The sequence below is a fragment of the Apiotrichum porosum genome, assembly GCF_003942205.1.
Source record: "Apiotrichum porosum strain DSM 27194 chromosome Unknown scaffold_5, whole genome shotgun sequence".
Classification (NCBI taxonomy): Eukaryota; Fungi; Basidiomycota; class Tremellomycetes; order Trichosporonales; family Trichosporonaceae; genus Apiotrichum; species Apiotrichum porosum.
The window spans coordinates 871,929-899,539 of NW_021167112.1; the positions used below are offsets into that span (position 1 = coordinate 871,929).

Consider the following 27,611-nt stretch of genomic DNA (forward strand, 5'->3'; position numbering starts at 1 on the left):
TTCCCCCCGGCGCCGACCCGCGCGCGCGCCGTTCGCAACCGTTCCGCCGGGCAGACGCTCGTGGTTTCTCCACGGGGGGGCTTGTTGGCCCAGTCTACCGCCCCACCCACCCCCGCCCACACACACTCCCCGTCCCCCCCCCTCTCTCCCGGTCGCTCGCTCTCGGCGTCTCTCTTTCTCTTTCTCTACTGTTAAAAGCACTTCGCTCACCTCTGCTCCTATCAGCTTCCCTCTCTCTCTCGCCCTCTGACGCGTAACCTGCGTACCACCCCCTCCATCACCTCCCCCACCCGCCTCTTCCTCGCCAACATGTCGCACGCCGCTACCCCCGCCGGTCTTGAGCGCATCAAGGCCAAGAACCCCGTCGTCGAGATGGACGGTGACGAGATGACCCGCATCATCTGGAAGAAGATCCGTGAGGAGCTCATCCTCCCCTACGTCGACGTCGAGCTCAAGTACTTTGACCTCGGCATGGAGCACCGTGACCTGGTGAGTATACAGAGAGAGCACCATCACCGTGTGTCAAGCGACATTTTGTGTCTGTTGTGTCTCTGTGGTGGTGGAATTCCCCCGAGGCTTTTCCCCCGATGACCCCCGGTTTTTTTGGCTGACCAACTCTCCAGACCGACGACAAGGTCACCGTCGAGTCGGCTGAGGCCACCCTCAAGTACCAGGTCGCCGTCAAGTGCGCTACCATCACCCCCGACGAGGCTCGTGTCGAGGAGTTCAAGCTCAAGGAGATGTGGAAGTCGCCCAACGGAACCGTGAGTTGCCGTGTGGCGCCGTTTCCCCGTGGAGAGGGGAGGTGGTGCACACACCAAACAACATCCAACCAGCAGCGTGCTAACACACATGCCAGATCCGTAACATCCTCGGCGGCACCGTCTTCCGCGAGCCCATCATCCTCGCCAAGATCCCCAAGCCCGTTCCCGGCTGGACCAAGCCCATTGTCATTGGCCGTCACGCCTTCGGTGACCAGTACCGCTCGTCCGACCTTGTCGTCCCCGGTGCCGGCAAGCTCACCCTCCAGTTCCAGCCCGAGGACGGCTCGGCCCCCATCGCGCTCAACGTCTTCGACTTCAAGGGCAAGGGTGTCGCCATGTCGATGTACAACACCGACGACTCGATCTACGGCTTTGCCCACGCCTCGTTCAAGATGGCCATCCAGAAGAAGATGCCCCTCTACATGTCGACCAAGAACACCATTCTCAAGAAGTACGACGGCCGCTTCAAGGACATCTTCGCCGAGGTCTACGAGTCGACCTACAAGGCCGACTTTGAGAAGCTCAACATCTGGTACGAGCACCGTCTCATCGACGACATGGTCGCTCAGGCCATCAAGTCGGACGGCGGCTTCGTTTGGGCGTGCAAGAACTACGACGGTGATGTCATGTCGGACATTCTTGCCCAGGGCTTTGGCTCGCTCGGCATGATGACCTCGGAGCTCATCACCCCCGACGGCAAGGTCATGGAGTCGGAGGCCGCCCACGGCACCGTCACCCGCCACTACCGCCAGTGGCAGAAGGGAGAGGAGACCTCGACCAACCCCGTCGCCTCCATCTTCGCCTGGACCCGTGGTCTCTCGTTCCGTGCCAAGCTCGATGGCACCCCCGAGCTCGCTGCCTTCGCCGCCGACCTCGAGGCCGCCTGTGTCGAGACCATCGACCAGGACAACATTATGACCAAGGACCTCGCCCTCGCCATGAAGGGCAAGGCCATGAAGCGTGAGGACTGGGTCACCACCTCGGTCTACATGGACAAGGTCAACGAGAAGCTCGTCCAGAAGCTCCTTGCCCGCAAGGCTTAAGCGCCCTTGTCTGTCTTCACAAGACACACGCACATTCCAAACCAACCCTCGCACGACATAAGGACATGCTGCGCGGGGGTCTTAGCTACCCCCCTCCATCTCTCTGCAGCGCTCTAAACAGTTAAAATAGCACCCCCGTGGGCCCACAGCTCGCGAGACCCGAGTTCTCTTCTATACGAGTCTGCTTGAGATGCACCATCTGTATACTACAACCCAACCTCTGCTGCTGCTGGCCTGTTTCCTGCTGACCTGTTTCTGTTTCACAGACGACGTGGTCTCCCACTTGCTTGGCCTTTTCCAGCCCCGCAGAGCCCCAGTAATTAGCTTCCTAATCCATCCCTGCAGAATCCCCCCGCCTGCAGTCTGGAGATCCGGAGACCCGAGCAGCCCTAGGCCGTCAGCCAGCCTGCAGCGAGCAAAGGGGCACACGATTTCCCTATGCGCAGCCGCACATGTCCGGCCATGACCATGGCCATGGCCATGGTCATCCCCCAGCGGGGTCCGGCACAACACCAGAGCCGAAGTACGTGCTCGGACAATGGCCATTCCAGGTAAAAAGTCCAGGATTATCGATTATCGGGTGCCGCGAGCGTACAGTCGTCCCGACATTATCAAACTTGCCGCCAAAAGTTCGAAAAAAAAAAGACAGGACCCAGGACAAGCGGCGGCGCGGGGGCGGGCGGTAGTCACTGACGCCTTCAGCCGACGAATACGTCACTGCAACATGCTAGGCATGATGCTGGGCTGGGGGAGTGCGTGCGTGCGTGCGTTTCGGATCGGCATATCTGCCCGCTGCGCCGAGAAGTGGGAGGGAAGCATCCTGCATGAGCTTGGCTCATAGCGTCAGCCTGTTGGACAGCGGTGGCCGGCGAGTAGAGCCCGGTCACCGGTGTCATGTGGTTATGCGTGGTGCATGGTGTGCCATGGCCAGACGTACAGACGTCCTCCTCTGCAAAGGTTTCATTTGGCGCATTTAGCTTTAGCCTTGTCCTATTCGACACCCCCTTTCGGTCGTAACTAGTCTGCCTTTCGGACCTGTGCGGCGACCAAAGGTCCTCTCTCTGCAGCACCAGTACCTCCAGAGCTGCAGGGACACTGGCCACTGGCCACTGGAAGGATAATGGGTCTGTGGGTGGGTGGCCGGAGATGCCAGCGCCGTTGGGCCGCTCGGGTGCCGGAGAATCATCGGGCCGGTGGCGCGGCATATGGCGGACCGACCGAGATGGCCACCACAGGGCTCAACGGGCCGCGGCAGGACCGTCTGGCCTCGCTCTCTCTACTCTGGGCATGGAACATCGGAACAAACGGCTCGGGCGGCGGGTGGTGATATCGGGTTTCTGGTACCTCTGTATGGAACCTGGATCGTTGCATGGGTCGATGGGCGAGGAAGCGAGCGAGCGAGCGCGAGAGCCACAGCCAACTTGGTCGGAAATCAGCAGCTGCCGACTGGTCAACAGCGCAGCGCCAAGGACGGCTTGCTTGCAACCGAGCATGTTGATTCAGATAACCCTCCTTTGGTCCGACTGGTGCGGGCTGTTGCTGGAGTATCTATCATCAGTGCCTTCGGGTTTCGGTCGGCCAGTTGATGAGCGGTTCGGTGCGACCGGTTTGGGTCAGTGCCTTGTGCGGGGATGTTTGTGCTGGTAGCTCGTAGCAGGCCAGCACGACTATGGGGGTATGGGATGCTGAACCACTGGGAGTGTGAGCATCTGTGAGAGCCTCTGTGCAGCCATGGACGACGTTCCAAGATGAGGCCATCACGCAACGCCGATCTGTCGGTCCACCCGCTTGTCATGGATAGCCAGCTACGCTGTCTCTACGACGGGCAGTTGGTGGCACCAACGCGATTCTGCCACTCAGAGAGTACACGACGCGTAGTATGACCAGACATGGACCTCGGGTACTCGGAAATGTGATGCCAGACCTATACAAATGACTTTTTGTTGCGTATTTTTCAATCTTATCAAACATGCCCGCGACGCTGACTTGTTCCGTCTCCTTCAGCACTCCTGACACCTTTCAATCGACCGGCAAACACCCGCAACACAAGGAAACCATCAACGGGCAACAAAAAGGGCAAAAAGGAGAACTCCTGAGAGCGCTCATTGCCTTCTACCCGAATTGAACGGGTGACCCTTTCATCGTAGTCATCGAGGATGAACCTCGAACAGTACTAGTGAAAAATTCTAACCACTGAACTAAGAAGGCTTTGATGTTTGTTTCGCCTCAGTGTTGTTGACTACCTGCCCCGTTGCCGTTCAGATGTTTGCTAGCAGCTCAAGTGAGGACAACGAAGATGGCCGGCATGGCGTGGGAGATGGTAGGAGGTCGGCGGAGTTCGGATTGCCCTGAGGCAGACCTTCTTTCTGCCCTGAGTTTCCCCCTTCCCCCGTCCACGGTGTCTTGGACGTCTTGAAACATGAAGCCGTGGTTGACAGCCTTATGAATTCGCTGCTAATGCCTAAGGCAAGGCAGGATAACGTCCAGAGGGTTCACAAACCTCGACAAAGGTCGGATCGCCAGACCGCGGCCCACACACGTTTTTCTTAAACATCTCTACACCGTTGGTGAAACGGTATCATGCGTCGTTGCCATCGACGCGGCAGGGGTTCGACTCCCTTACGGTGTATAGCATCTTCTCTTTTGCCCTCTGGGGCATACGTTTTGGACGTCGGAAGATGGTTGCAACTTGAAGACGTTGCAGAGGTCGATGGAGTGATGGTGGATGTTGCCGATCACACTAGTCGATCTTGTCTCACCTATTTACCGAAATTTCGGTATTTATTTCCTTAGTGTATTTTTTAGTCCCCGGTCACTTGGGCACCTACCTCTCGTAGCTGTCTGCTTGGGATGCCAGTCGTGGACGTGAGGGGAAAGTCCAATACGTTGAATTGTTCTTCGCTGTTATGGTCCAACCTTCAGGCTTTGGGAGGTTGAATGGTCGACAATGGTAAAGTCGTGGAATAATATCTCCTGGAAAATACATTTCACGAATTGTTTTACCTGGCAAGTTTGACAATGTCGTTGAACCTGGCTGGAGCCTCGCTGCTCCTACTATACACTCCAACAGACCCTTCACATTATTCAAGGTTCGTGGTTTAGTTCACGGTCAGTTGCCTGTCCAGTCAGAGAACCGTGTCTTGACAATATTACCTCGCCAGGGGGCCTTGCACACTTTAGTTGATAACGGAGTAATACTTGATGATATCTGAATATACTGGTACCCGAGGAAAGCAACCGTACATTGCCACGAGGCCAGCGAGCCTACACGGAGAAGGTAGGAGACGGGGACGCTTGTGTGTGAGCCGGCTCTACACGGATCCACGGAACTGTTCCGTCGACAGAGGACAACCACAACGCTAGTGCTCTCTTGAGAGCACTCTTACCAAGCACCCGGGAGTCAACGGCCAAACATGGGAATTCTCATACATCGCCACCTCCTGGCCATAATCTTCCTCGCTTGCATCGACGGCTGTTCTGCCCCTTGAGCGCAAGTACCACAGGTTGTGAGAGGATTATAACAGCACTCACTACAGTTCCGACGGAAATCGCATCAATCGTCCTCATGTCTACCTGGGTCCCTCATGTGCTGCGTATACGAGCCAGAGAGGTATACACAAAGACCCATTGTATCAATACCATCATTGTCTCGTGGATGTATCGTATCATCTCCATTCTCCACATGGCGGACGTTCTCCCAAGACTACACCCTCGGTGCCGCCCACACATTGTCTATGTCTCCATACAACCTAGGTCAACAACGGCATGCCCGACACTGGGAGTCTCTGGCAACGAGATGTAGAGCTCGCCGTAACACCCTCTCCGCATCTTCATTTACCATCTCCAGGAGTAAATGGACTGCAAATGTGCCGCCTGCAAGTGGGTGACAGGGCCGAGAATGCTGGAGTAAGCCACCGCGTTGTATGTTCGCGTGGCCGGTCGGTCCGACTGTTCGAACAATGTTCCTGTCCATCAACAACGGCCCCAAGCATTTCCAAAGTCTTGTACAACCCATAAACAGATACCTGGGTATCTCTAGTCTTTGCCTGAAGTCCATCCAAGGCCCCACGAAGCGAAGAAACAAAGAAATCGAGGGGCAAACGATCGCGATGAGAAGGCCAAAGTAACTGACATCCAGTTCTTGATCGTATAACGGTTAGTATGCTCGCTTGTCATTCAGCTCGCGGGAGATCGGAGTTCGATTCTCCGTCAGGAAGCTCCTACAGCTCTTCCTCTGAGAAGTGTCTGCTTTTTGGAGTTGCTGGACGGTTGGAAAGGACGGCGAAAAGATGGATGGTTGGTTGGGAAAAAAAAATCGACGGCCCAAAGTTCAAAAAGTTGGAGGTATGAAAATCGCCGAGTGTCCCACTTGACAGCTGTCTGTTTTTCTCGGTGTTGCTCTGCATATGCACATGTGCTCTGCCTTGGGTGTACGTGTATACGGCAGACGTGTCCGTAAGCGCACCGCAGCCCCGTAGAAGGCGGTGGACACTTGTGTGGCACTTTTCAGTGGCAGGAAAAATGTCCGCTCGAAATCGGCAAGTTCTCTCGGCCATCAACACCTGCTCCACCTCTCCAAACTTCGTCTACTGCTTCAGAAAGAGGAGAAACGAAGACTGGTGTGTCGGAGTGGTTAACGAGTTTGACTTGAATGGACTCTATTCATCTATCAAATGCCGAGAGGCGCGCAGGTTCAAATCCTGTCACCAGTGATTCTCTCTTTTTCTGGGGCCGCAGAGACGCAGCTGCATGTCTCTTTTGGATGCTGAAAGGTTCTTCAACGTGTGCGCAAGCTGGAGATCCGATGTGCATGTGCTGTAGGCGAGGTAACGGCGGATGGTGGGTTGAGATAATTGGACATGAACAGGTGATCGTCCCGCGACCACGATTTTTCACCACCCGTCGGTGGCACTTTGTTCGTTCTTCCCAGGTCTGCTTCATGCGTGAGCCTGTGGCCTGTGGCCATGGCCGGCGGCCCCTGGTAGCGTGCGGCGAGCGGGAGTCACCTTTGCGTATTGCCCAGAGTGGACTGACGCCGCCACACTGGGTGCTCACCCTCGTGGCTGACATATTGAAGGGTGCAAGCAAAGGGTGCGTCGTTGGCGGCGTTGTGCACTGTCCTCCTCTCTGCATCGTTACACAAGGTTTGCAGTCACTAGAGCATGCACCAGTGCGTGCATCTGTAGGTCAAGCTGAGCATTGTGCCTGCGGCATTCGATGGTGCTTTGGCTGGAGGGTCACGGGTGTGTTCGGTGAGGCGTATGGCCATGCACGGATGCAAGCTTGGGATTCTGTCAACAAAGGCCACACTGTGCTTCACTTTCCCTCAGCCTGAGCTTCTTGAACAGCCTGGGTCGCTGCTGCGCAAGCTGGCCGTCGTTGTGATGGAATTTCTACAGACCCCAGCCAAAGGTCAATCATCCAATGCCAACGAGCCAACGCCGGTCCCAAGGAATGAACGATGGCAGGGCTGGCCGCTAGCACCACAGGTCACGCTGCCTATAGCACCGGCGGCAGAGATTTGTGCCCCGCCCCCCACCAAGACACTCCTATGCACTGTTACACATCGATGTGCACAGACAAATCTTCGAGGCCTTTTGCTGGTACACACATGCCACTATGCAAAGCGTGCGCACTAGCGGGCTGTGGGTGACGTATGGTCAGAGATCCAGAGAGCAACAACAAATCCAAAACACAGGTGGACGGGCACGGATTCCCCTCGGCGGTGGTCGTTCTCAGGGTCACACTCGCGCGAAAAAAGAGAGCACACTCGCTGGCAGGCAAAAGTTGGCTGTGACACACGCCGATATAGATAGCACACAGAGCCGTATCAGTGGCATGCACGCGTTCTTGGCCGCTGTGCAAGGCCAGACACCCAGTCTCACACACACACATGTCACGCGTATGCCACGCCTGCTGCAAGGACGAAGGACATACAAGTGTTGTGAGACAAGAGCCCCCGTCGTCCTCCCGCCAAACAAGGCACCAGTCGGGCTCTCGTCTCCCCTCTCCTCCCTTTGCGGCGCGGCGGCGCTCTCAGCGGCGTCGACGGCTCGCTCCTCCTCACCACTCGTCTCTCTCTTGTCGTTGCCCATCCACCTCACTCACCACCCTCACGCAATCCACACCCACTCGGCACCCAGCCCGGCACCCCGACACCACCTCTTGTCCTCCCCCCAGACGCACCGTCGCCGTTGTCAAGCGCGTGCGAACGAGCGAGAGACACAGACAGAGACAGAGCGCGTTCTGCTGCTCGCGCCTTTCCCCAGACGCCGTGCCTCCAGATACACAAATTCAGAGCCACCACGACCCGCTTCGTCTCTATCGCTCCCACAACGGTGGCCACCCCATGTCCAAGTCGCTGCCGCCGCCGCGGCGGCAGGCGTACCGAGCCAGCATGTCGACCCCGCCGCGCACCCCGCCGTTGTCGAACGATACGACATTGCCGCCGGGGCCTCCGTCGGTAGCAGGCTCGAGCGCAAGCGGCGTGGATGCCCTGTCCTCCACCGACATGGAGTCTCATCTTGCTGCGTTTGAAAGCCTAGGTCCACCAGGCGCTTCACGACGACCCACGCGCCGTGTGCGCAGCATTGAGCGTACTTGGCAGTGGGTGAAATCACGCTCGTCCGTGTATGGCGAGGCCAGTCTGCTCGACCCGACAGACGAAGAGGGCACGTCTCCTACTTCAACACTCGTCGTCGACAACCCGGGACCCTCTCGCCCCCTCACCGTCGCTGCCATGGGCGCCTCATCCGAGCTCTCGCCGACGACCGCGTCGGTGACGCGCCGACAGTCGGCAGCGGACATTGACCCCGAAGAGCGGCGGAGGAGGAGGCAAGGCCTGACACCAGAATCTGGTCTCCGCCCGCCACCGCGGCCACGTCCCGCGTCCCGCTCCTTCACCACTCCTCCCGCCGGCGCCAGCTCTGGGGCCAGTCTCAGCTCGAGCGCAAGCAACGGTAGCAGCAGCGGCGTCAACGTCTCGGCGCGCCATAATACCACCATGATGCCTGCAACCCGGGACCGTCCCCGACCTCTGCCCATCATCCCTCCCAAACCCGGGACAAAGGTGTTTCCAGGCGCCGTCCCTTCGATCCACGACATTGTCAAGCGGCATTCCACCGCCGTCGCGCTCGCAGAGGAAGGAGTCAAGGACCGTGCGCGCGCCGAACTCGCGTCGCACCCCGATATTCTGCTGGCGGCGGCCCGCGAGAGGAGAGCAAGTATCAAAACCCGGTCCTCGCCCCTATCGACGTCGCCGACCCGCGCACCGGCGGTTTCGCCACCCAGTCCACAAAAGAATACCAAGACCAAAGCGTCCTCGTCGTCGCCGTCCCATCGTCGCGAACCCAGCAGCCATGGGACATTGACCGATGCGAGCGATACAGACTCTGTGGTGCGCGAAATCCGGCTGGCACAGGCAGCGTACGACCACCTCACTCCCAAATCGTCCACACCGGCCAACGCGCCCGTCACCCCTGTGCAGCAGCTGGCCCCGGCGCCCACTCCTCCTCCGACAGCCACGCCGACGCCCAGCGCGACAGCCTTCGCGCCACAGGCACGCAGCATGTTGTCGTCGCCTACGCCGGACCAGTCGCCGCGCTCAAAGTACTATCGGGGCGAGCGTGATCGCGACCGCGTCACGGCGGCGAGTCCCGACCCAGAGCAGATGGCACGTAATCGCTCGACCACCTCGATTGTGCGCCCCAAGAGCGCGTCACCGTTGCCCCCAGACGACGAGGCGCATGCCATGGCTCTGTACCTTCGGTCAGCCCAGCTCAACCGGATCATCCTCATTCCGCGTCCCTATCCCGAACGGCCGTTGCAGGTCTCGTTCGCCGACCTGGGCAAGCCCGACGGCCGGCCCGTGGTCGTGTTCCTCGGCCTCGGCTGTGTCCGCTACCTCGTCGCGCTGTACGATGACCTCGCGCGCGCGCTGGGTCTCCGTCTCATCTGCATCGACCGCTGGGGTCTGGGAAAGACGGGCCAGGTACCCCAGAACCAGCGTGGTCTGCTTGACTGGGCCGATGTGGTGCGCCATGTCCTCGACGAGCTCGGTGTCGAGCGTTTCCAGATTATCGCACACAGTGCCGGCGCGCCATATGCGCTTGCCACAGTGCTCAAGATGGAATCGCGCGTCCACGGCAAGATCCACCTCCTTGCACCATGGGTCGGAGGAGACCCAGAGGGTGAGTTTGAATTCCCGCAAACCAGCTGACAAAAACCCCCAGGCTACAAGTGGCTCAAGTGGGTGCCCAACACGGTCATCAAGTCGGCGCTCGCGGCCGAGTGGCGCCTCGAATCGTACTTTTTGGGCAAGGCGCCGACCATCAAGCCCGTGCGCGGCAAGCCCGAGGCCATGATGAGCTCGACGAGTCTCGACTCGGACGGATCGCGTTCCCGGACGTCGTTTGCACAGGACAACCGCCCGGAGAGCCGCACAGCCGACAACGGGCCCGACGGGTTCGGCACCCTCGGCAACGACTATGTCCACTTGCCCTCGCAGTGGTCTGGGTCCGGCACCGCGTCGTCGACCGTCACCTCTGTCTCGTCGTCGCCGGGCTTTCCGCAAGCGCTGCTGCAGGCGTCCCACGCCGAAAGCCTGTCGGGCACCACGGCCGACCTCCTGTCCGTGGTCCTTGGACGCGACGCCAAGCCGTGGGGATTCAGCTACACCGATATCCGCCACCCGTGCAAGATCTGGTACGGCGCCGACGACGACCGCGTGTCTGAAAAGAGCATGCGGTGGATGGAGCGCGCGATGGACGCCGAGCTCATCGTCGTCCAGGAGGAAGGGCACAACCTCATGAGCTCCCGCATCGTCATGTTTGACGTGCTGGACAGTCTTGCCGAGGACATCTAGGCGTCGGCGCGGGACACCGTCAACCGTCAACCGTCAACCGTCAACTGTCAGCAGTCAACAGTCAACACGTCAACCCGTCGTCATGTCGACAATTTAATTCTTGTGTTTCCCGGGTCTTCTCGTTTTCTCGGGTCTAGGGCTCTCCCTCGGACCCAAACTCTCTACTCCGACGCTCTCTCCCTCTCTCTCGCCTTTGCCGGCCTGTGCTCCCCCTGCCCTGGCTGCTGCCGTGCGGTGCGTCAACGACCATCATCTCTTCCCATCATCTCCTCTTCACCATCTCTCTACATCCATCTCAAACCTTTATAAGTGTTCCGCCCCCGCCTTATTTTTTTCATGCCCCAACGCCACACACCGTCCTTCCTCCCCCCTTGCTTTCCTATTATTCTTTTCATTATATCGCGTTCTCCCTATATCAACGTCTCATATTCCATCCCATCCCATTCCGACCCCGACCCACGCTCCGGCGGTGCGGCAGACCAACGACCAAGACCAACGTCAATTATCCTCTATAGTGCCAATTTGGGCGATGTATGTCACTAGTTCATGGTTTATTTCGTCTGGCGGCAGCACGCGGAGTGGGTGCGCGTGGGAGTGTGGGTTGAGTTGGTTGGCAGCTCGCACATATATCATCCACAGTGCCCACAGGGCCACGGTCGAGCGCGGCCGACACACGAACGTACGAACGTACGAACGCCACACATCCGCGCAGAACAACAAAAAACAGGAACAGACGCAGCGGCGGCGCGCAGCCACAGCCGCGGACCGGGTAACTCGAAGCCACGACGACAGTGGCACACGACCCGCACGAGCGCACGCACGCACGCACGCACGCATCGCATTGCATTCTGTTGCTTCCTTGGGACGCGACGGGGACGCGGTATGGGAGAGTGTCTACGCGCCGACGCGCCGCGTTACATTTCTGTCACAGCAGCGAAGACGGTGGGAAAGTAAAAGGAGGGGGATTGAATAACATAACTGATCCACATGGGGATATGGGCGGGGCCAAAGTCACGTGATAGCTGCGTCCACTCACTTGATCTCGCTGTACGTCACTCTGTTTACCACCCGCAGTAGCCACTTTGTCGTCGCATTGTCCACTGGCATCACCATGGCCATCGCCCCGTCGCTGTCCTTTGGGGCAAAGCGTGCGTCTGCACAGTCTTTCCTGCAGTCACACCGGGGCGTCGTGCGCACGGCATCGACAGCTGCACCACGCACTGATTTGTTCGTGTTGAGCCGTTTGTGATGGCTTACTTACATGTCCAGTGCCGACCATATCACTGCCCTCGGTCACATCTTTCCAGCAGTGCAGCCCACCGTTCTGCGCTCCCGCATTCATTCATTCCCAATTGCCCTAGGTCGCCGTGGCGTCCTGCATGCGATCCCTCCATGTCACGCGCAGTACGACCACATCCAGCGGTTCTCGGCCGCCACGACTGCCAAATCGCGGTCGGCCCCGTCCACAGGCGATGATCCCAACTCGTTCCACGCGGCGGCGATGCAGCTGCTGTTTGACAGAATAAACCCCCCAAAGGCTGACCTTGCGGCCGTCTCGTTCCGGTACAACCCGCTACTCCTCTCGCAATGTTTGTCCGCCCTGTTCAATGTCCTTCAGCCCGTGGACAGCGTGCCGGCGGCGCCTCGGACGCCTCGGACGTGCCCTCCGAGAACACTGACTGTTCTCAGCGCGCTTGCTTCAACTTACACCTTGATGTCACAGTCGGGGCACCGCACACTGTCGCACCTAGAAGAGGACGAGCGCGCGCTCGAGAGCGAGTTTATAGTGGGATTCGCCAATGCATACCTGGGCGAGCCCCAATTCTTCCGACACGGAAGGGCCCCCTCCGCTCGCCATGTCAAATGCGTGGATCCACGCCGACCCGTCTCCCTTCGGCTCGACCGACTTTGGTCTTGTCGTCGGTTCCCTTAACGACTCGGCTCGTACCGCCGCCTGTTTCGACTTGAAGCCTGCATCGACGTCCCTTGCCAACGAGATCTACGACCTTGTGCGAGTTGCGCCATGCACCATCTCCTGGATCAACCGCACCCCGAGCTACTCCTCCTTGCAGACGATAGGCTCCCTGACAGAAGACGTGGCCCGCGAGGTTGAGCTGCATCTGCACCAGGTGCGTCTGCAGTGACCATGTCTTACTCTGGCATATCGGCAAGTCTTCTCTGGTGCTCACAGTTGCAGATCGTGCGCGAGCTCCACGCAAACGCCAGTGACACGCTCTGGTATGGTAACCTCGGCAACGCGCTCCTCTTCAAGCTTGTGGCACCAAACGTCGTCGAGGTGTCCGACCGGGTCCCTCGTACCGGACGGCCTGTCCAACTGCACCAACCGTTTCCGGGCGTTGGCGACACCATGACAATGTCGCTTCCCACCGGCCTGATAGCGGCGGCGTGTGGTAGCAAGCCGCCACTGTCGCTATTTGCACCGGGGCTGCGGCAAGCTTGGCACAAGCTCCACTCGGTACCTGGCATCCAGCGTCGCGCAGAACCCATTGCCCTGCCGCGTCTGCCTGCGACCGTGAGTCCTGTCTGTGCTTGTCCGCTGACACACACAGATACGTGGCCCTCATGTCTCCAAGACGTTGGACTGCCTTGTTGGACGTCGATCTGCTCTGGAACTCGCTGTCGAAGGAATGGACCTCGGGCCCGCGGTTCTGCCGCGTGCGCCTGTCGTCAATGGTGCCATGCTACCGGACGATGAACCCCCGCTCAAGGTCACGCTCACTCGCTGGTTACACTCGGGACGAACGTACGACGGCTACGCCGCGTCCTTGACAGGAGGTACCAACCGCGCTGCTGCGTCCGCGCGCGTCGTCGCCAAGGTCGCCCAGCCGGCGTTCGACATGGCGCTTCATCGCGACTACGAGCCGACAGGCGAGGCACCTCCACAGCGTCTGGCCCCCGAGGCTGCTCACCAAGCTGCGTCCCGCGTGTACGAGGAGGCGCGCCTTCTCGATGGCGAGCTAGCTGGTCTGGTCGTCACGCCCCGGTTCCGCGGTCTCTGGGTCGGCAACGCCCTGGGCGACCTGTCGCCCACGGCGGCGTCGTTTGCGACTTACCTCGTCATGCTCGTCGACGACGCCGGCCCCAGCCTTGCCGATCTGGGATACACCTGGCCGTCTCTGCCTAGCCATCTCCGGTGCGTGTCCTTGACCTTCAGCTCCTCGGGGGAGCCGGGGAGCCGGGGAGCCGGCACACTGTACACTGGCCTGACCTGTCGCAGCACCGGCATCCGCAAACTCTACTGCACACTCCACGCGGTGCGGGTCGTGCACGGGGACGTCGACCTTCGGCACATCTGCATGACCCCCGCGGGAACGCTGTCGCTGATCGACTTTGAGGGCGCGCGGCGTGTAGACACGGCCGATGCCCAGGAGATCCGCGACGAGGACACGCTGGTCGAGTCCAACCTCTCGCTGTGACGTACTATACACCATGGGACGATAGTGATAGAGATACATTAACGATTAATAACAACGCGCCAGCGCATGGACGGGGACAAGGACAAGGCAGGCCACGCTGCCTTCAACTGGGCCAACGCTCGTTTTGTTTCCCTTTTTACGGCCTGTCTAATGGGTTTGGTTTGGCCATGGGATAGTGGGTGACGCCTGAGTGCATGCATATGCGCAGCACTGATGGCTGTAGGAGTAACATATGTCATTTATCAACCACTTTCCTCCACCCCCACCTCATGCTGCGGCGGCGTATAACCACGGCCAAAGGCCGTTGATGAGAGATGCTATGAGCATGTTCCTGGGACACAAAGTCCATCACCACGGCGCTTTCCTGATGTTTTTGATGTTTTGCGAGAGGTGAAACGCTTCAAGGGTTAAACCTCGTCCGCTGGCCGCTGGCCGCTGGAGCGGACGTCGGGGTCGCGAGATCGGGGGACGGCCCGCCGTCCGGCGACCCATGGCCAGTGGCAGGTGCATGATTTCAACACGACGAACGCCCCCAGTCCGACTGGACGGACGAGTGGGCTCGAGCGTCCTGCCTGCGTCCAAGCCGATGCCACGGCTGGCTGGCTACCGAGTGAGCGAGTGAGGCAACGCCGCAGAAAACCTGCACAGGGGCCGTAGCAATGGGCTAACGGGGTTGGCTGCGCGGACAGGGCGGAGAAGCTCACGGAGCTCACGGAGCTGCGAATCGGGAAATGCGATAGGAAGTGGCAGTGCCCACGGGCCACGGAGATGGAGAGATAGAGGCGTGCAAGATTCGTGGCAAACGCTACACCACACAACCTAAAGGGGGTCATTTGACCGACATTTGGTGATCACATTCTGGCCAGTGCGCCAGTGCTGCCGTGTCGGCGGAGATGTGACGCACATGTCGCAGATGCGATGTACCGAGACCGAGAGTGGGGGTGATCTGACACACAAGCACATCCGGCTCCACCGGCAAAGGCCAGTCAGGCCCGTCACATACCGCGGGTGATGGGTAACCGGCGGCACTCTGGTACTTTGGGTCAACAACAACTGTGCTCCATCTGCGCGCATCGTCGTGAGCGTGAGCGTGCAACCGAGATTACCATGCTGGGTTGCCCGAACAGCACGTGTACGTGGGGCCACATGTTGTTCGGGGGGATACGTTCAGACCACAACCAGCATGAGGATCCCGCTGGCAGAGATGCAGAGATGCAGAGATGCAGAGATGAGATGCACCCGGGAAAATCAAGCCCAGAGACCCATAGGCATTTACTTGGTCTTCTCTTGGATCTTGCTTTAGCCTCAGCCCTAGCTAGTTTCTGTGCCGGTCGCTTGCGGGGGCCGTATGTGCGCCAGTGGCCAGTGGCCAGTGGGGGGTCGTACTGTGCCGCGCCGCAGCCAACCGCTGTTGTACCCAGAGACCATGGTACCATGGACTGACTGTTCGATCCTCGTTGCAAGCCCACCGACCACCCTGCGCTCGGTGGTGCTGTCCGGTGCGAGCTGGCCTGCGATCCGGAGACTTTTGCGATCAAAAGCCTATACTAGGACACATGGGCCTTTTTGGCGCCGCTTACGGGTGAGTGCTGTTGCTTGCACCCGAGCGGTTGCCAATCATATGCGTCTGTGTGGTGTCTGACAGCCGGACGAGACCGGACTGGGTAACCTGGGCAGCCTGTCAGGTAGGAGACACAGGACACGACACAGCAGACACACCAGACGGTGACGACGACGGGCCATGATATGCTGATGGATATGGTGTGGCCTATGATGGCCGATCTGGGGGCCCTGGACAACGGGAGAAAGGGTTTTGGATGTGCAGGGTCTGTTTTGGGTGGGGTGGCGAGCAAACGTGTGCAGCTGATAGAGATACCGGGGGGTGCGATGCGCTGATAACCACAGACACAGACTTCTAGATGGCACAATTCCCGACCATGAGGCAAGGAATGTGTTGTGCGCATATATGGACGCATCCCATCCCCTCCCATCCACGCATGCATCTGTTTAGGAGATGTGTCTTGTGGAGCTGCGTTGTACCGGCTAAACGAGACACCAACCCATCGCCCATCGCACCCCCCCGGGATCTTCCGCTTTTTGCCCTGCCTGTGCCTCACTCTCCGTGGGGAACTCTGCGGGTCCTCCACACCCACATGCGTTTGCGATAAGCTATCTCTGCTGCTGATTGGTGGACCTTTCATGTTGCTATTCGCGTGCTATGAGTGGTCAGACGGGGGGGTAATACCCCGCGTCACACACGCTCTCTCGCTGTCTGGCGGGATCCAAGACATGTCCGGTTGGGCGGAACAGGATGGGCACGGTGGGATGGCACGGTGGCACACCCACCCAAGCGGGTATCATTCTCCCCTACCCAGGCCCGAAAAAAGAGACAGACAGAATGAACCCACCTACGCCCCGCATCTCTCTCTTCCATTCTCCCTTCTCACATCCCCTCCGCTTCACCTACACTCACAAAGGGCTCGACAGCTGCTTCATACCTCTACACAGGGCATAGACTGCCCCACACCTTGTAGCTACAACCCCCTTCTCACTCACCCCTCTCGTAGAGGCGTATTCCCACACCACGCAGGCGCTATCGCCTCCTCGTTGCCGCTTTCCCCTCGCCACTTCAAAGTGAGCAGCAGCCTTGTTCTCCCTCTCTCGCACAAGAAACCCTTTACTCACACCGTGTCCCCAGCCTTAACAGTCCACCCGTGCCACCGCAGAATGTGTGGTGTCGGGTTCATCTGTCATATCAAGGGTAATGGCAACCACAAGATTGTGAGCGATGCCCGCAGCATCCTCTGCAACATGACCCATCGCGGCGCCAGTGAGTGGCATTGAACCGTCCCGGGGCCATGGCCGACCGCTGACACCCCATCGTAGCCGGTGCAGACGCCCGCGATGGTGACGGTGCCGGTGTCATGACCGGTATCCCGCACGAGTTCTTCCTGCGCGAGTGCCCCCACTCGTTCGCCGCCCAGCTCCCCGAAGAGGGCCACTATGCCGTCGGCAACCTCTTCTTCTCAAAGGTCGAGTACGAGTCGCAGCAAAAGGCCTTTGAGGAGGTCGCCGCCGAGCTCGGCCTGCGTACCCTCGGCTGGCGTCTGGTCCCCACCGACAACTCGATCCTCGGCCCGGCCTCCAAGAGCCGCGAGCCCCGTATCATGCAGCCCTTTGTAGTCCTCGCCGCCCACTATGGCTCGGGCGACGTGTCCGCCCACGGCGAGTTTGACGAGCGCCAGTTCCAGCGCCAGCTCTACGTCCTCCGCAAGAGCGCTACCCACAGGATGTAAGTGTCGGAGCGGAGAGACGTGGGGGTAGATGTGACCCCGGCCCACCCACCCCCACACCGTTCTGGGCCGGCGTGCGCAGTTGTGGCGCCTATCTAGCCCTTAGTCTCCCCCCTGGTCTCCATGTTCCGTAAAGCACTCGCGCTGACTGGTCGACAGTGGCCTCAAGCAGGGCTTTTACATTTGCTCGCTCACGCCGAGCAACATCATCTACAAGGGCCAGCTCTCCCCCGTCCAGGTCTACAACTACTACCATGACCTGAACCACGCCCTCTATGCGTCGCACTTTGCCCTTGTGCACTCGCGTTTCTCGACCAACACGTTCCCCTCGTGGGACCGCGCTCAGCCCATGCGCTGGGCCGCCCACAACGGTGAAATCAACACCGTCATGGGTAACAAGAACTGGATGCGTGCCCGTGAGGGTCACCTCAAGTCGGAGCGCTTTGGCGAGGACCTCCAGGCCCTCTACCCCATTGTCGAGACTGGCGGTTCCGACTCGGCGGCGTTTGACAACGTCCTCGAGCTCCTGACCGTCAACGGCGTCCTCACCTTGCCCGAGGCCGTCATGATGATGGTCCCCGAGGCATGGCAGAACAATGACCTCATGGAGCCCGAGAAGAAGGCCTTTTACCAGTGGGCCGGCTGCCTCATGGAGCCATGGGACGGCCCCGCCCTCTTCACCTTCTCGGACGGCCGTTTCTGCGGTGCCAACCTCGACCGCAACGGTCTCCGTCCCTGCCGCTACGTCGTCACCTCGGACGACATTATGGTGTGCGCCTCCGAGGTCGGCACCATTACCATTGAGCCCGAGCGTATCATTCAGAAGGGCCGTCTCAAGCCCGGCCGTATGCTGCTTGTCGACACCAAGGAGGGCCGTATCGTCGACGACCGCGAGCTCAAGCTCAACACTGCCCGCCGCCAGCCCTTTGCTTCGTGGATGGACAGCCAGACCATGCGTCTTCCCGAGGTCGTCCGCCGCGTCGCCCGCCACAACGACATTGAGGTCAAGCTCGACCCGGTCCCGGTCGCCCAGGACCCCCGCCTCATGGCCTTTGGCTTTACCCTCGAGCAGCTCTCGATGCTCATGGTCCCCATGGTCCAGGACGGCCACGAGGCCCTCGGCTCGATGGGTAACGATGCCGCGCTCGCGTGCGTCTCGGGCACTCCCCGCACCGTCTACGACTACTTCCGCCAGCTCTTTGCGCAGGTCACCAACCCCCCCATCGACCCTATCCGCGAGTCTATTGTCATGTCGCTCGAGACCATGGTCGGTCCCGAGGGCAACCTCCTCGAGATCACCGCCAAGCAGTGCCACCGTCTCCACCTCAAGTCGCCCATCCTCACCATCCAGGAGATGAACGCCATCCGCAACTTCAAGGAGGCCTATGCCGACTGGTCGTCGACCGTCATTGACATTACCTTTGACAAGAGCGAGGGCCTGCCCGGCTTCCGCGCCTGCGTCGAGCGTGTCCGCTCCGAGGCCCTGGCCGCCGTCAACGAGGGCTACAAGATTGTCATCCTCTCGGACCGCGCCACCGGCCCCGACCGTGTGGCTCTCTCCACCCTCCTCGCTACCGGTGGTGTCCACCACTACCTCGTCTCGCAGAAGAAGCGTTCCGACGTGGCCATCATGGTCGAGACCGCCGAGGCCCGCGAGGTCCACCACATGTGTGTCCTCTTTGGCTACGGTGCCGATGCCATCTGCCCCTGGCTCGTCATGGAGATGATCTACAAGATTGAGCGCGAGGGCATGGCCAAGGACGGCCAGTCGGCCGAGGAGCTTATTGGCAACTACCGCAAGGCCAACGAGGAAGGTATCCTCAAGGTCCTGTCCAAGATGGGTGTCTCGACCCTTGCCTCGTACAAGGGTGCCCAGCTCTTTGAGGCTCTCGGCATCCACGAGGAGGTCATCAAGGAGTGCTTTATCGGCACGGCCTCGCGTGTCCAGGGCGCCACCTACGAGCTGCTCGCCATGGACGCGTTCGAGTTCCACGAGCGCGCATGGCCGTCCCGCTCGACCGTCCGTATCCCCGGTCTCCCCGAGTCGGGCGAGTACCACTACCGCCAGGGCTCGGAGATGCGCATCAACGACCCCGTCTCCATTGCCTCGCTCCAGGACGCTGTCCGCACCAAGAACCAAAAGGCCTACGACACGTACGCCAAGAACTCGCGCGAGTCGACCAAGCGCGCCACGCTCCGTGGTATGCTCGACTTTGACTTTTCCAAGGCCACCCCGGTCCCCATTGACCAGGTCGAGCCCTGGAACGAGATTGTGCGCCGGTGCGTCACCGGTGCCATGTCGTACGGCTCCATCTCGATGGAGTCGCACACGACCCTCGCCGTCGCCATGAACCGTCTCGGCGGCAAGTCGAACACTGGTGAAGGTGGCGAGGACGCCGAGCGCTCCATCCCCATCCCGGGCCCCGGCCACCAGACCGAGGGCCACGGCTACACCCACGCCATGGAGCTGCTCCCCGTCTGGGACTCGCGCCGCTCGGCCATCAAGCAGGTCGCCTCGGGCCGTTTCGGTGTCACCTCCAACTACCTCGCCGACTCGGACGAGCTCCAGATCAAGATGGCCCAGGGCGCCAAGCCCGGAGAGGGCGGTGAGCTGCCCGGCCACAAGGTCTCCAACTCGATCGGTCGCACCCGTCACTCGACTCCCGGTGTCACCCTCGTGTCGCCTCCTCCTCACCACGACATTTACTCAATCGAGGACTTGAAGCAGCTCATCTACGACCTCAAGTCGTCCAACCCGCGCGCCCGCGTGTCGGTCAAGCTCGTCTCCGAGGTCGGTGTCGGTATCGTCGCCTCGGGTGTCGCCAAGGCCAAGGCCGACCACATCACCATCTCGGGCCACGACGGTGGTACTGGTGCCGCCAAGTGGACGTCGATCAAGTACGCCGGTCTCCCCTGGGAGCTTGGTCTTGCCGAGACCCACCAGACGCTCGTGCTCAACGACCTCCGTGGCCGTGTCACTGTCCAGACCGACGGCCAGATCCGTACCGGTCGCGACATTGCCATTGCTACCCTCCTCGGTGCCGAGGAGTGGGGTTTCGCCACCACCCCTCTCATCGCCATGGGCTGTATCATGATGAAGGCGTGCCACAAGAACACTTGCCCCGTCGGTATCGCCACCCAGGACCCGGCCCTGCGTGCCAAGTTTGCCGGCCAGCCCGAGCAGGTCATCAACTTCTTCTACTATATCATTGAGGAGCTGCGTGCCGTCATGGCCAAGCTCGGTATCCGTACCATCAACGAGATGATCGGTCGTGCAGACCTGCTCGTGGTTGACGAGACCCTCCGCACCCCCAAGACCCAGCACCTGGACCTCTCTTGCATCCTCAAGCCCGCCCACCTCCTCCGTTCCGGTGTGGCCACGTACCGCGTCCGTCCCCAGGACCACAAGCTCTACGTCCGTCTCGACAACAAGTTTATCGACGAGGCCGAGCCGGCGCTCACCAAGGGTCTCCCCGTCGAGATTGACTGCGACGTCGTCAACACGGACCGTGCCCTCGGCACCACTCTTTCGTACCACGTTTCCAAGCGTTACGGAGAGGCCGGTCTTCCTCGCGACACCATCCGCATCAACATGAAGGGTTCGGCTGGCCAGTCGCTCGGCGCCTTCCTGGCGCCCGGTGTCACCATCGAGCTCGAGGGCGACGCCAACGACTACGTCGGCAAGGGCCTGTCGGGCGGCCGTCTCATCGTCTACCCTCCCAAGAAGTCGACGTTCAAGGCCGAGGAGAACATTATCATCGGCAACGTGTGCTTCTTTGGCGCCACGTCGGGCCAGGCCTTTGTCCGCGGTGTCGCAGCCGAGCGTTTCGCCGTCCGCAACTCGGGCGCCACCCTCGTCGTCGAGGGTACCGGTGACCACGGATGCGAGTACATGACCGGTGGCCGCGTCGTCGTGCTCGGCCTCACCGGCCGCAACTTTGCCGCGGGCATGTCGGGCGGTGTCGCCTACGTCCTCGACATGGCCCACTCGTTTGCGCCCAAGTGCAACATGGGCACTGTCGAGCTGGGCAAGGTCGAGAACCCCCAGGAGATTGCCGAGCTCCGCTCGCTCATCGAGGAGCACCGCCACTACACTGGCTCGGAGATTGCCGACCGCGTCCTGCGCAACTTCCACCACTTCCTGCCCATGTTCGTCCGTGTCATGCCCCTCGACTACAAGCGCGTGCTTGCCGAGCAGGCCGCGGCCGCCGCCGAGGCCAAGAAGAAGCAGAGCGTCATCGACCTCATCCCCTCGCAGACTGCGTCGCAGGTCGACCTTGTGGCCACGGGCTTTGACTCGAGCCTGCCCCGCTCCACCTCGGCGCTCACCATCTCGACCCCTCGCCCCATCATGACCGCTCCCCCTTCGCCTAAGCTCAACGGCGACGCCACCGTCCTGGACATGGAGGACGCCATGCTCGACGAGGAGGCCGCCAAGCTCAAGGCTACCAAGTTTGACAAGCTCCGCGGCTTTATGAAGTACAAGCGTCTCAACGAGGCGTACCGCCCCCCGCGCAAGCGTGTCAAGGACTGGAAGGAGATTTCGAACCGTCTGTCAAAGTACGAGCTCAAGCAGCAGACGGCCCGCTGCATGGACTGCGGTATCCCCTTCTGCCAGTCGGACACTGGCTGCCCCATTGCCAACGTCATCCCCAAGTTTAACACGCTCGTCTTTGAGGACAAGTGGCAGGACGCGTGGAACCGTCTCATGATGACCAACAACTTCCCCGAGTTCACCGGCCGTGTCTGCCCCGCGCCTTGCGAGTCGGCCTGTGTGGCCGGCATCAACGAGATGCCAGTGGGCATCAAGTCGGTCGAGGCCGCCATCATCGACCGCGCATGGGACCAGGGCTGGATGGTGCCCCGCCCGCCAAAGGTGCGCACCGGCAAGACCGTCGCCATCATCGGCTCGGGACCCGCCGGCCTCGCCGCCGCCGACCAGCTCAACCGCGCCGGCCACACTGTGACCGTCTACGACCGCAATGACAGGATCGGTGGCTTGTTGATGTACGGTATCCCCAACATGAAGCTGGACAAGGCCATCGTCGACCGCCGCACGCAGCTCATGGCCGACGAAGGTGTCAAGTTTGTCACGGGCGCCCACGTCGGTGTCAACGTCGACGCGGCCGAGATCAAGGCCGCCAACGACGCCGTCGTCGTCGCTACGGGCGCTACGTGGCCCCGCGACCTCAAGCTCCCCGACCGCGACGCAGACGGTATCCATTTCGCCATGGAGTTCCTCCAGGCCAACACAAAGTCCCTCCTCGACTCCAACCTCGAGGACGGCCGTTACCTTAGCGCCAAGGGCAAGGACGTCATCGTTATTGGTGGCGGAGATACCGGTGGGTCTGGCGAGCTCTTCTGATGCTTCTGGCGCCTTTGGGAGAGGTTGGGAGGTGTTGGGAGATGCTGGGAGACGTTGGGAGGTGTTCGGAGATGTTGAATGATGGAGGAAGTGAAGTGGTTCCGTCGATAAGGAAAAATTCCGGGTAAATTTCGGAAATATCCTAATCAACCGTCCACCGTTCCTGGAACTATTACCCGCGTCTCTCCCCCACCCCCAGCGACCAAGCCATTCTAGCCGTGCTCCAGAATCATGCTGACAGGACACAGGTAACGACTGTATCGGTACCTCGATGCGCCACGGCGCCAAGTCGGTCACCAACTTTGAGCTCCTTCCCGAGCCTCCCGTCACCCGTGCCGAGTAAGTTTAGCTCACTCTTGGCTTGCAAGTCGGCTAACACCTCCAGCTCCAACCCCTGGCCCCAGTTTGCCCGTGTCAAGAAGGCCGACTACGGCCACCAGGAGGTCATGGCCTACACCCAGAAGGACCCCCGCGAGTACTGCATTTCGACCAAGAACTTTGTCGTCGAGAACGGCAAGCTCAAGGGCGTCAACACTGTGCGCGTCGAGTGGGAGCAGATCAACGGCCAGTGGAAGATGGAGGAGGTCAAGGGCTCGGAGAAGTTCTACCCCGCCGACCTGATTCTTCTTGCCTTGGGCTTCCTCGGTCCCCAGAAGGAGCTCATCGACGCCATGGGCATCAAGCAGGACCCTCGCACCAACATCCAGACCCCGGCTGGCGTGAGTACCCACACCCCCCCAGGTGGTCTTGTACTGTCGCTGACACCTGCCACAGAAGTACACCACCAACGTTCCGGGCGTGTTCGCCGCGGGCGACTGCCGCCGCGGCCAGTCGCTCATTGTCTGGGGTATCAAGGAAGGTCGCCAGGCCGCCGAGGAGGTGGACGCGCACCTCATGGGCTCCACGCGCCTCGCGTTCCAGGGTGGCATCCCCCTGCGCTCGTGGCAGGCCCCGCCCATCACCAAGAAGGTCGACGACGAGTTCAGCGTCACCGTCAAGTCGGCCGGCTCGTCGTCGGGCTCGGACGCCGAGACCGAGACCGAGACCGAGACCGAGTCGAGCGACGTCGTCACCGTCGAGGTCGCCGCCTAGACTCCCGACTGAGGGCGTCGAAAGCGACAAGAGAAGCAAGGCGAGGCAAGGCAAGGCGAAGCAAAACAAAAAGCGAGTGCGACCAACGGCAGGGCAAAGGATGATACACACCCCGCGCGTGCACTCGCATTTCGGATCGCGCGCAGGCGCCCCACTCTCACTCATGCGCATCGAGAGTGCCGCCTGCGGCCGGACTGCTCCCCTAATTGGCACCGGTACGCACAGAGCTTGGCTTTAGAAGAAGAGAGAGAGAGAGAGACAGACAGACAAACATAGTCGTTGTAAAAAGTGGGTTTCGCGCGTTTCCCGTTTCCCGTTTGGCCGAGAATGCAGAATCGTTGTTTTTTCAATTGTTTGGTTCCGTCGCCACACCAGTACATACACACGCGACTTGAGTCATCTCCTAACTCTTGACATTGTACTTTTGTCATATTCTCATCCCACCACTCCATAACTCTCTATACATGGGTCATCGCCTTTCCGAGGCTTCCTCAATGAGGCATACATACGACCAAATGCCTCCCGCATGTGAGCAGCACGTCGACGACGACTGCACCAACGAATGTGGCGCCCGGGTCCCAACGATAAAATCCTCATCGATGCTCTTAGGTTCCTGAGTAGAGATGAACTGGAGACGGTAGGTCCCTCAGCCTCATTGGCACTAACTCATGCTCAGGTAGCAGGCGTCGTCGAGGTGGCAAAACGTCATCTGGCCAGCGTTTCGACCGGCCAATTTGACTTGGATGAGCACTCACGATTGCGTAAAACACGCCGATACCGTGGTTCGTTTCGTGACGTTTTTCTAACGATGATCGACACCTCCAAGGTATCCGACAAGCACCGCGACGTGCTGCGCGGCTGGCAGTGGTATGGCATCGCCGTTTGCGATTTTCGTAAAACACGCATACACACCAGTTCGCGAGGCATACCTCAAGATGGCTCACACGGGTGGCTTCCTGAACGAGAGCTACTACGCCAAGCTACCGTTTACACGCGGTAAACGTGTAGACTGCATATACGAGCGACGAGTCAAGGAGGAGTTTGACCCCGACCAAGCCATTGGCCCTTACGACGGCCGCTCTATAAACGGACACGCACGAGACCTGGCGCACACCAACAGCCCCGGTATGAACCATCTCGTGCGACAGGTCGAGGCAACTTTTGGCCCCGATGCCTTTGAGAGCCGGCTGGGTCACGTCGTTTGGCTCGACCGCCATGTCCAACATGCCACAGCCCGTTAGCTGTGTGATTGAGAGCACTCACATCGGTACGTTATTCCTCACAGAATAGTTGCTGACAATCATAGCCGCGGTCAACGGCATCGACCGCCCGGGAGCTCTCAACGTCAACCTCACCGACTGGGGTTCATATGAGCCGGCCGCCGCCAAACGTGCCATTGAATCCAGGAGAAGGCGATTGACGTTACCGTCGAGGTGATTCGTCACGTCTACGAGGCGGCCAAGCCGGTCCCCGGTGGCGCTTGGGGGGCGCTCCCTCCTCTTGCGAGTGTCTGGGCGTGGAGGTCATACCTCGAGCACCTCCCGCGATTCTCTGCTTTGTTGCCCCTTCAGCAAAACAGAGTCATCGCCTACCTCACCGCCGCACGATACCCCGGCGGCGAGGACGGCCATCTTCCCGCGAAGGTGAGGGCGGCAAGGGAGGCGTACCCAATTCCCAGCGGTACCTTCGCCGTAAGTCCATTCTTTCATTAAGTCGCTATCCTTCTCCTCCCCTTCCCCGAACCTTCTGGCCTTGACTTTGGTCCAGACATGCCCAACCCGTTCTTCGTGTTTAATTCAAGCCCTTTCAACAATGACGCCGACTCATACTTCCTTCTCGGCGACATCATGGAATACGACAACATCGTGGACGACTTCAGGAACCTCATGGGCATCAACCATGCGACGATGGCCACCCTCGTCCACCGCGTCCCCGACGAGAAGTGCACCCTGCCCGTCCTTCTCCGTGTGCGCTTTGGTGAGCTGGACCCCCACCAGCCGACTCTGCGCGCGCTGGTCATGAACTACCAAAAGTCCACGCGCGCCTTCCGCCAGCCCGGCACACCCGTTGTCCTTGCGTCCACCCCACTCCCCTTCGTGAAGGACTCTGGGTCGGCTGTTGTGGCCCTCTCCGAGCTGATGCTTCTTACGCATCTCTCGAAAAGTCAGCTCGTTTGGTTGTTCAACTCGCCGGTGCTGGACGGCCACGACTTCCGCTCGCTCGGTGGATTGCGCGCGCTGGTCTGCATTGCCCAGTCATACCGGTTCGCCAAGACACATACCCCCACCGCAAAGTGGTTCCCATCCGTGCGGTACACTCGTGGTGGCAGCGGAGCGGCTGTCGGCCATTCACAATGGTTTCTGGCCGACCTCCTCCCCAGTCACCTCGGCCTCGCGAGGTTGGGTACAGTAGGAGCGAAAACCCACTCCACGGACCCCAAGCTCAGCGCAGTGAAGGCGGTCGCCGCAACCCTTGCTCGACAGCATGGAGTTGAGGACTGCTTTTCCGCTATCACTCTGGACCTCGCGACCTGGAACCTCTATGTGTACCAGGTCTTCGGCCTCGTGTACGCTGAAACCCGGGAGAAGGACAACGCCACCGTGGCGCCTCACTTCCACGACATCGTCAGCGACTTCGAGAGGCTCACCCTGACGCGTCTTCTCGACAGTGACCAGCGCCAGCTGCGCACGTCACCTCGCGAGGCGGATATGGCGTTGCTGCGCCTTTGCTACATTCTGTTTGGTGGATTTGACGACCCTGTCTTTCCGCTTCTACAGGTCGTGTTGCCAGTGAGTTGAGGTTTCGTGACCCTTCGCTGACTTGTAGCACGTGGCTCTGCGCCAATTCCTGCAATCACACTGGGCCTTCTTTGCGCGCACCAAGCGCACGCGCCGCGCCCTCGACCAGCTGCTCGGACAGCTGCCATCGTCGTCGGTCACCCTCGTCAACGACCCGCTCAAAATCGAGGGCGTTGCAGAGCTGATCGTCGATCGCCCATGGACGATCTCGAGGCGCAGTTCAAGGCCGGGGGTATCGACTTTCAGAAGCTTGTCACCAGGTTCTTTACAACAAACTCCACGCCTGGAGGAAGGCCGAGATGGCCGAGATGGCGATGGCCGCGGCCGCTGCGTCAAAGCCCAGGGGCAGCAGCCAGCCAGCCGGCACCGTCGACAAGGACCCCAAGAAGGCCAAGCCTTACGACAAGAAGCCGTCGCAGGTAGGTATGGCATTAGCTCAACAACAATCTTTTCGACTGACAGTGCATGTACAAAGTCCTCGCAGAGCGCTGTCCACAAGTCTTCGCACGGCCCCATCGACGACGAAGAGGAAGAGGAGGAGGACTGTCCTGTGACGTGGACGGTGAACGCGATTGTCATTGGCGGTGGCGATGTTTGCTTTGTTTGCCAAGGTGGGCCCATTTTGTACGATTCCTGCATTTACTGAGCCTTTGTCCATACATGGCTTACCTTCATCGCGGTATGCGTGCCCATCTCCTGAGCGCACTCCAGGACTCGGAAGCTGCCAGTCGTCGACTCCATACCCGCGTGTCCTCGTCTCCATTACATTACACCTTGGAACCCCCCCCCCCAGTCTACCCTTCCCTGAACACATATTATCTCATTATCTTTCCCGGGTGCCCTTGGCCCATGGTTAATGGTTGCGATACGATCGGGTCGAGAATTACATCACGCCATCCAAAAAACGAGTTGCGTGTCTTCAGGCTTGGGCTGACCGGTATGATTCATTTTGTGTA

At 60.0% G+C, this 27,611-nt stretch overlaps 5 protein-coding genes and 4 non-coding genes across 9 annotated transcripts; 8 read left to right on the forward strand and 1 right to left on the reverse strand.

Moving 5' to 3' along the window:
* Nucleotides 1–309: 309 nt before the first annotated feature.
* On the forward strand, nucleotides 310–1,807 carry IDP1 (Isocitrate dehydrogenase [NADP], mitochondrial precursor (Oxalosuccinate decarboxylase); the record flags this gene model as incomplete). Its single annotated transcript, XM_028622955.1, has 3 exons — nucleotides 310–489; nucleotides 624–764; nucleotides 860–1,807. The coding sequence occupies 3 exons, from the start codon at nucleotides 310–312 to the stop codon at nucleotides 1,805–1,807; spliced, it is 1,269 nt and encodes a 422-aa protein (XP_028476848.1).
* Nucleotides 1,808–3,913: 2,106 nt separating this feature from the next.
* EHS24_007602 lies at nucleotides 3,914–4,015 on the reverse strand. Its single transcript has one exon. It is a non-coding gene; the product is annotated as a tRNA-Thr (tRNA).
* Nucleotides 4,016–4,365: 350 nt separating this feature from the next.
* On the forward strand, nucleotides 4,366–4,436 carry EHS24_007603. The gene has a single exon. It is a non-coding gene; the product is annotated as a tRNA-Gly (tRNA).
* A 1,509-nt stretch (nucleotides 4,437–5,945) lies between these two features.
* EHS24_007604 lies at nucleotides 5,946–6,024 on the forward strand. Its single transcript has one exon. It is a non-coding gene; the product is annotated as a tRNA-Asp (tRNA).
* A 398-nt stretch (nucleotides 6,025–6,422) lies between these two features.
* Nucleotides 6,423–6,519, forward strand: EHS24_007605. The gene has a single exon. It is a non-coding gene; the product is annotated as a tRNA-Ser (tRNA).
* Nucleotides 6,520–8,156: 1,637 nt separating this feature from the next.
* Nucleotides 8,157–10,670, forward strand: EHS24_007606 (uncharacterized protein; the record flags this gene model as incomplete). Its single annotated transcript, XM_028622956.1, has 2 exons — nucleotides 8,157–9,996; nucleotides 10,039–10,670. The coding sequence occupies 2 exons, from the start codon at nucleotides 8,157–8,159 to the stop codon at nucleotides 10,668–10,670; spliced, it is 2,472 nt and encodes an 823-aa protein (XP_028476849.1).
* A 1,856-nt stretch (nucleotides 10,671–12,526) lies between these two features.
* EHS24_007607 (uncharacterized protein) lies at nucleotides 12,527–14,107 on the forward strand (the record flags this gene model as incomplete). Its single annotated transcript, XM_028622957.1, has 4 exons — nucleotides 12,527–12,799; nucleotides 12,868–13,203; nucleotides 13,241–13,824; nucleotides 13,909–14,107. The coding sequence occupies 4 exons, from the start codon at nucleotides 12,527–12,529 to the stop codon at nucleotides 14,105–14,107; spliced, it is 1,392 nt and encodes a 463-aa protein (XP_028476850.1).
* A 2,727-nt stretch (nucleotides 14,108–16,834) lies between these two features.
* Nucleotides 16,835–23,857, forward strand: GLT1 (glutamate synthase [NADH]; the record flags this gene model as incomplete). The annotated part of the gene is made up of 6 exons (XM_028622958.1): nucleotides 16,835–16,937; nucleotides 16,994–17,399; nucleotides 17,560–22,742; nucleotides 23,014–23,104; nucleotides 23,151–23,484; nucleotides 23,540–23,857. 6 exons carry the CDS (start codon nucleotides 16,835–16,837, stop codon nucleotides 23,855–23,857), a joined length of 6,435 nt encoding a protein of 2,144 aa, XP_028476851.1.
* A 935-nt stretch (nucleotides 23,858–24,792) lies between these two features.
* On the forward strand, nucleotides 24,793–27,301 carry EHS24_007609 (uncharacterized protein; the record flags this gene model as incomplete). The annotated part of the gene is made up of 7 exons (XM_028622959.1): nucleotides 24,793–25,093; nucleotides 25,164–25,290; nucleotides 25,365–25,552; nucleotides 25,625–26,646; nucleotides 26,684–26,842; nucleotides 26,916–27,074; nucleotides 27,131–27,301. 7 exons carry the CDS (start codon nucleotides 24,793–24,795, stop codon nucleotides 27,299–27,301), a joined length of 2,127 nt encoding a protein of 708 aa, XP_028476852.1.
* Between the last annotated feature and the right edge of the window lie 310 nt (nucleotides 27,302–27,611).